This window comes from Culex quinquefasciatus, chromosome 2, assembly GCF_015732765.1.
Source record: "Culex quinquefasciatus strain JHB chromosome 2, VPISU_Cqui_1.0_pri_paternal, whole genome shotgun sequence".
Lineage (NCBI taxonomy): Eukaryota > Metazoa > Arthropoda > Insecta > Diptera > Culicidae > Culex > Culex quinquefasciatus.
The window spans coordinates 7,621,489-7,630,392 of NC_051862.1; the positions used below are offsets into that span (position 1 = coordinate 7,621,489).

Sequence of the window (8,904 nt, forward strand, 5' to 3'; positions counted from 1 at the left end):
ATTTTCTCCGTGCTTTGCTCAAAAACGTACATGGCCAAAAAAATAGATGATTTAGATCATATTTCATAGGTTTTAAGACCAATCATTATCCATTAAAAAATGCAATCCTTTTTGTTTTGTTTTTTTTCTACTGCTTTTTTTAATTTTATTAAAATATCAATGAAAAACCTGTTATAACTATTGCATAACAACACATTGTTTTTTTTTTTGTTTAGAGAAATACTGCGGATACTTCGCTTAGCCGTTCTCTAGAAATCTGCAAAAAAAAATGTGAATAGAAAGAGAAGAGTATATATTAGGAATTATTAGAAATTAAAAGGAACAACTCGTCTCTTTGTATTCACAGCAATGCATTCGGCTAATACGCTGAACCAATAATTTTTTGTGTTTTTCGATTTGGATTAAAAAAATCCATCGATTCCTTAGGTTCAAATAAACAAGCAAGGTAGCCACCAGATTCCGGTTTTGCGATTCCCGGGTTTCTCCCGATAACAACAGGAAAATACACAGAAAAAAGTTGAATTTTGGAATGTTGAAAATTAATCTTTTTTTGGCACAAAATCTGTCACCATTTTCTGATGAATATAACCATCATTTTTTTTCTGTGTATCCAGAAAGTTTTTACATCAAATACCAATGTATTTATTATTTTAACCTGAGTATCAGAATGCACAGATATTTTTTAATGTTTTTATTTCCCAAGATAGCTTTTGAAAGGTCGTTAGCACTACACAGCAAAAAAAAGTGAATTTTGGAATGTCGAAAATTTTGAATGTTAAATATTACCTCGTTTTTTTAGTAATATTACCTAAAAAAATGTGTAAAATGTGAACCTGATAAACTAACCAGAAACTGATGAAAATTCATTCATAGTTTCTGATGTAATATTACACATTTTTTTGACACAAAATCGGTCACCATTTCCTGATGAATATTACCATCTTTTTTTCTGTGTACATAGTAACAAAGATATTTCCGATCGGTTTTCAATCCAAAATGCAAATTTCCATAAAGCTTTTGATTTTATCTGCATGCATTTATATCTTACTAAAGGCAAAATCCATCAAACTTTTAGATAATTATTTAAATTATTACTGGAAAGCATATCAGTTCTTTTCGAAGTTATTTCTTTTATTTGAAATTTAAGTTATAAAATTTTAGAAGTGAAGATTTCAAAATAAATAATTGATTTTTTTCTGATAATTCGAGATTCCGAAATCTCTTTCAAAAATAAATGTTTAACTGGCAAACATTTTATGATTGTTTCCTCTTTGCCAAAAAACCATTAATTAGTTTGTCCATATAAATGTATATACAATTTTGACAACTGTCTACATTTAGAGGCCCGCCCGTGTGGATCAATCGGACCGCGCACTGGCTCACAATCCAGAGGTTGCTGGTTCGAATCCCGCGGCGGGCGCTCTAAAATCCTTTGTGTAAATATGGGTATTCGGCGCCGTCGCTCCGTGCCATACTCTAGTACACTTAGGAGCCCAGGGCGACGAAATCCTTGTAGTTAAAAAAGGAAGACACTAGTGGTGGCCGACAGCTATAAAGTCAACTTCGTTTTTTTTTCTACATTTAGAGGAAAAATAAAAATAAATCTAATCGATTTGGTATCTTCGGCAAAATTGTAGATGTTGATGGGAGTTCTAGAAAAAAGTTTCAAATCATTAAAAAATAATTAAAATTCACACGGAATCGGAAAATTAGTTTTTTAGAAGCTTTGATTATTGCTTTTGATGTCATATTTTGAGTTATAACACGAGATATAAAAAAAAACATTTGCCGGTGCAGCGATTTTGTTAACAAGTCGTAACGTCAAAAATAAAGGCAAACATTGTTTTTTGCCTAATATCAAATTTAAAACCAACAAAATTTCATTTATTTCCTTGTTTTATTCTCCAAAAAAATATGTTTACACAAAAAGTTAAATTTCTTGTAGTAAAAATAATAATAAAGCTTTTCAATCTCTGGAAAATATGTTTTTTTTTATTTCATCATTACCTGATTTTTCCAAAATTATATTTTTGAAAAAAAAGCATACACATTGAGAAAAACATCAAACATTCAAATTATTTGAATAAAAATAATTTTGGGGAATTTCCACTAAACTTAACCAAACTAAAATATTCACGGTTTGACAGTCGAATTTCCATTTTTTTTTCACGGTTTTCTCGGGGTTATCCCGAGGTGACTACCCTGAAATAAACCATTTTGCATTGGCTTCCCCAATTTTTGAGCTTTAGGGTATGGCGGAAGTAAAATTTTTCATCAATATTTTGGAAAAATAGATTTTTTTTAAGTATCCAAAATTTACCCGAAATAATTTGGATTTTTTTAAAAAATTCACGGTTTTCGAGTTAAAGTCATACAGGGAAAAATTGTTTGAAAATGTGACTTATTTACTTAAAGATTTTAAGGTCTTCAACTATTTTGTTGATTTTTTCACAATTTAATTGTTTACAAAAATATATATGCTGCCAATTTAATTATTTTTTTAACCTGAATTATTCTTAATTTACTATACTTCCCCCCTCCAACAGAGCGCCCAGTCGAGCATTTTCTGCGTGCGGTGCGGCACGACGCGCGGAGTCCTCAGCCACTGGCTGCGGTCGGAGACGAACCGCGACATGGCCGCGTGGGCACGCGTCCTCGTCCAGGGCTGCCACACGGCCATCATCACCCAGCGGGAATTTTCGTTCCGGTGTTTGTATCAGGTGAGTGTTTTATTTAAATCTAAAATTATGTTCCCAAAAAATTACTCCACAATGAACGTGCGTGGGAAAATTGCACGGATTTCCACGAAAATTTGCGCCGCGCTCAAATTCCACGTAGTTAGAGCTTGAAATGTGTGAGCCAATTTAGAGCGGACCCAACGGAACTCGAGCGGCGGTGAAACCCAATTGACCTTTAAATTGGCGCCACTTTGTCCGCCAATTGGCGGCCGTCTGACCCCCGCGTGGGGGTGGTTTTGAGTTTCATCAAAATTTTCCCTGCAACGTGCCAATTTTAGACTGCACTTCCCACGCCTGGACACTTTTTTTGTTAGCTTTGAGTTGGAAATTCATGGCCTACTGTAACTAGCGATTGGCTTGCCAAACAGTCCGTACCGGCAATTAAAATTATCAATTTATCGATCGATTTTCCGGGTATAAATTTATGCACTGTTCTGGCACGGTTCCACAAATTAGAGAGTGAATTCTGTATCTAGATTGTATGCTTTTCAATGGAGGGAAGGTACAATCTGATAATCTCATTAGCAGCAGCAGCTCCACCACCAGAGTCGTCCTCGTCTAATTATTATATTTTGCAATTGCCGTATAATTGATACTCATACTGCTGTGATGGCAACACTGGCACTTGAGCAGCACCAGCCGAAGCTTCTACTCTATACTATTATGGGGCGATGATATTGGGAAGCCCGATCGACGACCAAAAGGACGTCGTTTTGTGAACCAATTTGTGGCTCAAACTCGATGTGGCTCGATTTGGAGTTATTATTATTGTTTCAATGACGTGATTGGTGCAAGGGCTTCGTATAATTGTTTTGAGTCCGCTCTCGAGTGCACAATTGAATGTAACAATCTTGAATGGGTAATCGTCGGGGGTCATTAATTGACTATTTAATTTAACAGCATGATTGGGCCTTTTTTCTCTTTTCCACTAGCGGTTTGTAAAAGCTACAATTTTCAATTAACCAACCGATGAATAAAGTGTTGAAAATGTGAGTCAATCGAAATCGGAGTTTCATGTACTCATCAGCACTTTGAAGTTTGATTACAGCTCATGACACTTCCCAAGGTAGGGATCGAAGACACGCCTCTGGGGTTTTAACGTTATCGTATTTTTGAAGAAAAATGATGTTTCAAAATAATTGACGTTAGAATTTTCATTTTTCGTTTTTTTTTTTATTTTGCTATGAATTTTTATACGAATTTTTAGCTGATTTGGCTTAATAAGTGGATAGGTTTCGAAAATGTGTTAATTTATTCAAGCTGTTTATCTTTGTACAGAAACTTATTAATTTGATTTTGTTAACCCGTTTTGTTAGTAAAAAGTAAGATTGCGTTTTGCCATACTGTTACCAACAAATACTCGTGGTGCAGAGGTAAAGAGTTATACCCTCAAAAATAAGTTTTTAACGTTGCAGTTCAGCGTTAAGTTTAAGAGAGATCTAAGATAATTTTCTTTTTTTAAAAAAATAATTTGAACTTAAGAGTTGAATTGAAAGCCATTTCAAGGTAAAAAGGGGCAATTTTTAAACTTAAATATCTTGTAAAAGCAGAAGCGAACTGTAAAATAATCATATAAAAAACGATTTTTGGTCATATTTTTGGTATTTATGGGACCCAAAATCTAAATTTTGACACTTTGTCTGAATTTTGAGAGCAGATTTTGATTCAACGGTCTAAGGAAAAACATACAGTTGGACAATTTGCGATTTTTATAAGAGAGGCCCCATACATTTTTTCTTTTGAATATAAACAAAAAATAAAATGAAGATATCTCGAGATTACAGAAAATGCCCCTTAGTTTTTTAACGGTTTTTGGCGTTAGATCTCCCCTTTCAAATATCTGACCCATGAAATTTGGCTTTCGATTTTTAAACATATTTGAGTTTTGAAATTCCATCTTTTGGCTATAATTTCGACCCTTTCAAAAACGAAATTGTTTGTTTTTATGATCTCTTAAATTGCCCATAATTGAAAATTCGGCTATTATGCCAAATCAAGTATTCCGAGAAAAACGCGTTTTAGTGCATCTCCGTCAAGGTAATTTCCCATAAGAGTAGCATATTAGGTTTTTCGCATCGGCAGCCAAATCTAAACACTATTTTAGTGAAATTCAAGTTTCTTCAATTGTCTTCGTTAAAGTTGCTTGAATTGGCTAGCCCAACAACTTACAAGTAGAAGAAAAAATGTTAAAAATATTCCTTAAAAGTTATTCAAAAAACACAACAATATTTTCAACAACGTTCTAATCGCAAACCTCTCTAATTTTCAACCAAGCCAAAAATTCCTCTTCCCAAAGCTCCAAAACTTCACAATTTTTCGAAAAAAAATAACATTTTCAACGTAATTTTACGATATGGACCAGTGTTTATTGTATTTATTTTTGTATGTCAGATTCAATATTTTATACTTCCAAAAATAGTATGCTTTTTATTAAATTTTCACCATTTATGTTTATTTTCACCGATTTAGTAAAATCGACTTTTAGGTTTAAAACATTTTTAATTTTGAGTTATTGGCCTAATATGCAAGGATGTGGATCCGCGAAACTTTCCACAAAAAGCTTCGATTCATCAAATTTATACAACAAGCGTCTCCACAAAATTTATATTCCCATTTAGCCTCCAAAGTGGCCAGCTTAGATAAATCTAATGATGACAAATTTTATGACCGATGCTCAAATTTATTTTTTCTGATCTGTGCTATTCGAATTTTCAAAATTAAAAAAAAACTAAAATTTGACACGATTTTAGACCATTAATAAAGTTTACTAGTCAAGGTAATTTCAGAAAATTGGCAAGCCTTTCGAATTTTGAAACTATAAGAATATTCATTTTTTTTCAAAATATTTTTGAAAAACAACGAAACAGAATCTGAAAACCTGTCCTCCATTTAAAAGGGGAAAAATTATAATCGAAATCAACCGAACAATCCATCAAGATGGATTTACTTCAAGTTAACTTTAAGTGTATAAGTAGCGATTCTTCGTCTTTCTTCAAAGTGCTTTTCGATGACCATGTTTAAAACATTAAATTGAATTCATTCGAGACTCGATTATCCGGATGTCTCGGAAAAAAATCACTTCGGAAAAATTCTTGATTCTTGATTCTTGATGGTCGAGGTTATGTATTACCCATAAACAATTCTAAAACGTTTTATAATGTTTAAATCCAACATGGTGGCCAAAATGGCGGTGTTAACATATTTAAAAAATGCATTTTTTTTTATTTAAAGGCAACCAAAAATTCAAATTTGACTAAAATTGGGTCGCAGAACTCGAATTGGATAAAACGAGTAAGCCCAAAAATGCTAAATATGATTATCAATGCAGAAAAATGCATTTTAGATTGTTTTCAGTTGATTAGACATCTATTTTCATGAAATTTTTTTTGTAAAGTTTTTTGGAAAAATATTTTTTTGCCCCCTGATTTTTCAAACCAATTTTGAAAGGGGGACTGAGGGGGCCACATAAACTTTGAAAAATATTTGCAACGGCCTAAAAAAAAAAAGAAAATAAATTTTTGGTCATGATTCGATTTTCCGGTTTGTATTGGATAATGGAACTATGGATAAACGAAACTTCGGATAAACGAGGCCTCGAATAATAGAGTCTGGACTGTAGATAGATTGTGGTTCACCAGGAAATGGTGACAGATAGTGAATTTTCACCAATTTCTGATGAATATTCATTAGGTTCACATATTTAAACATTTTTTAGGTAAAATTACTCAAAAAAGAGGTACTATTCAACCTACCAAATTTTCAACATTATAAAATTCAACTTTTTTTTGCTGTGTTGCTGGGATACAATTTTACAAAATAGATACAGGATTTTTTTTCGTTCCACCCAAATACTTCACGTTTTTTCAACGTTACCAGATAAGTGATTTACAATAAAATTTCAAAGTTTATTTTTTATGAAAATTGTTTGTATTTGATTCAAAATATTAACTTTTCAAACATACATACATTTTCATCTGTTAAAAATTTGTTTTATTTCGCATCTCGAAAATCAGAATTCGTAGGGAAGCTTACCCGAGAAGGTCCTCAGAATAACTAGCAATTTGATTTTTTTTCTCTACTCGTATGGTTATTTTTCAAAGTTTGTATTAATTAGGGCCGTTTGTTTTTCATTCATCTTGCGTGCAATGTATTAGTTAAATGCAACAGTATCAGAATATGTTAAAATGTTTTGTTCGGTATATTTTTTGCACTTGCTGGAACATAATTTATAATTATCCCATAAAACATATTAGAAAAAGAATATTTTCAATAACATTTTTGTTTTAAAAAATCTGAAATCTGAAAAGCATAAATTTTCAAAATGTTAGATATCATTTTGAAATGTTTTTAAAAATTAATTTAAAAAATCTGGAGAAGCTCTCAAAATGTTATGTTTTATTCTTGATACTAAACGGATTGCCTTATATCAGGCCTGCCCAACCTTTTCGGTTCAATTTTCAAATTTTTGATCGTCAAATTTACAATTGTTAATTTTTTCATGGTTTCTTTCATTGAATCGATTCTCAGATGACCAGTGAACATAATTTTGATAAAAGTTTGAAAAAATATTTTTGCAGGTCGTTTTTATTTAAGTTTTAAGTGAAAAATTGGTCTGGCCCGCGGGCCAGATTGATTTTTTACGTAAAATGTAGATAAAAACGACTTGTATAAATAATTTTTCAAACTTTTGGAAAATTTATGTTCACTGGTCATCTGAGAACCGATTCCATCAAAGAAACCATGAAAAAATTAACAATTGTAATTTTGACGATCAAAAATTTGAAAATTGAGCTGGAAAGGTTGGGCAGGCCTGCCTTATAGCTACTAATCCAAAAACTGGATGGGAAATAATTTATTACACTGTTTTTCTTAATTTTTAATACAATGTTAATTTAATTTAATTTTAATAAACATTTTGTTGCCGATATTGAATGCGGACTGAAAGCACCCTTCGAAGGAATCGGTAACAAATAAATATTCCCTAATAATAAAATAAAGAAATATTGCTCAAAATTTTAAATTTTCAAATAATTCATCAAATTCGTATTTACAATTTTGCCTTCTCTCTCTTCATTCATTTATTTCTCAGGGCCGCCCCTGTCAATTAATCGTCCACCTGGACCGGGGCTTCACGCTGCTGGATTCGTCGCTCGTGGGCAGCGGCGCCCCCATCACCAAGGCCCTCTGGTCGTTTCCGTTCGACAAGCTTAAAGGTTCCGCCGACGACGGGAACAAGCTGCTCTTTTTGGACTTTGCCGGCGGCCTGGAGGATGGCAGCGGGGGTGCGGAAATTGTGAGTATTATCGAAAATTGTAAGAATTTGGATTGACTGGTTGAAATTTTCTCCAGGAACTCGACATGGAGTGCTGTCCAAAGCCGGTGGTCTTTGTCCTGCACAACTGCCTGTCGGCCAAGGTGCACTCGCTGGCGTAAACTTGGAACCTGAACCTGACGCTTGGCTTGTAGAAGAAAAAAGAAAAGTATTATTTTACTAACAGCAATTAAGGGAACTTCACACCCTCGATGTAAATATTCACACATTATGAGAGAAAGTATTTGAGGTAAATTTGAGGAAAAGTGGGTCTCGTGGCGCAGGGGTAGCGGCTTCGGCTGCCGATCCCGATGATGCTATGAGACGCGGGTTCGATTCCCGCCTTATCCACTGAGCTTCTATCGGATGGTGAAGTAAAACGTCGGTCCCGGTTTCTCCTGTCTCGTCAGAGGCGCTGGAGCAGAAATCCCACGTTAGAGGAAGGCCATGCCCCGGGGGGCGTAGTGCCAATAGTTTCGTTTTTTTGAGGAAAAGGCAAGAAATAAGAAGCACGCTGTTTTGTTGAACTCTGAAAAATTATTCTGTTAATTGTTTAATTTCTGATTCGTTCCCAGTGCTATTATCTATTTGTAAGTATTAAAAAAAACGTAACATTAAATTTTGTTAACAAAAAAACAGTTATTAGAGAAATAAGTCGCTTCTGTTACTGTGCGCAAGTCAAGAAATAGAGAAATTTCCCCGAAAACACCACACACATTATTGAAAAAGTTTGAGGAAAAAAAACTCAGCCACGAAATGAGTTGAAGTTCTGTAACTGATTGTGATAGTTGAAACTGTTTAAATTATATTAGATGCAAAAAAAACCCTGTCTCCCTTTCCCGATTAATATTATTG

The 8,904-nt window shown here is 33.5% G+C and overlaps 1 protein-coding gene across 1 annotated transcript in view; it reads left to right on the forward strand.

Moving 5' to 3' along the window:
- Positions 1-8,310, forward strand: part of LOC6037447 (beta-1-syntrophin) — a 307,964-nt gene extending 299,654 nt beyond the window's left edge. The window contains exons 9-11 of the mRNA XM_038252886.1: positions 2,547-2,720; positions 7,828-8,031; positions 8,088-8,310. Of these exons, the coding sequence (XP_038108814.1) occupies positions 2,547-2,720; positions 7,828-8,031; positions 8,088-8,171 (462 nt within the window). The 3' untranslated portion in view covers positions 8,172-8,310. The remainder of the gene's footprint in view (positions 1-2,546; positions 2,721-7,827; positions 8,032-8,087) is intronic.
- The last annotated feature ends 594 nt before the right edge of the window (positions 8,311-8,904 follow it).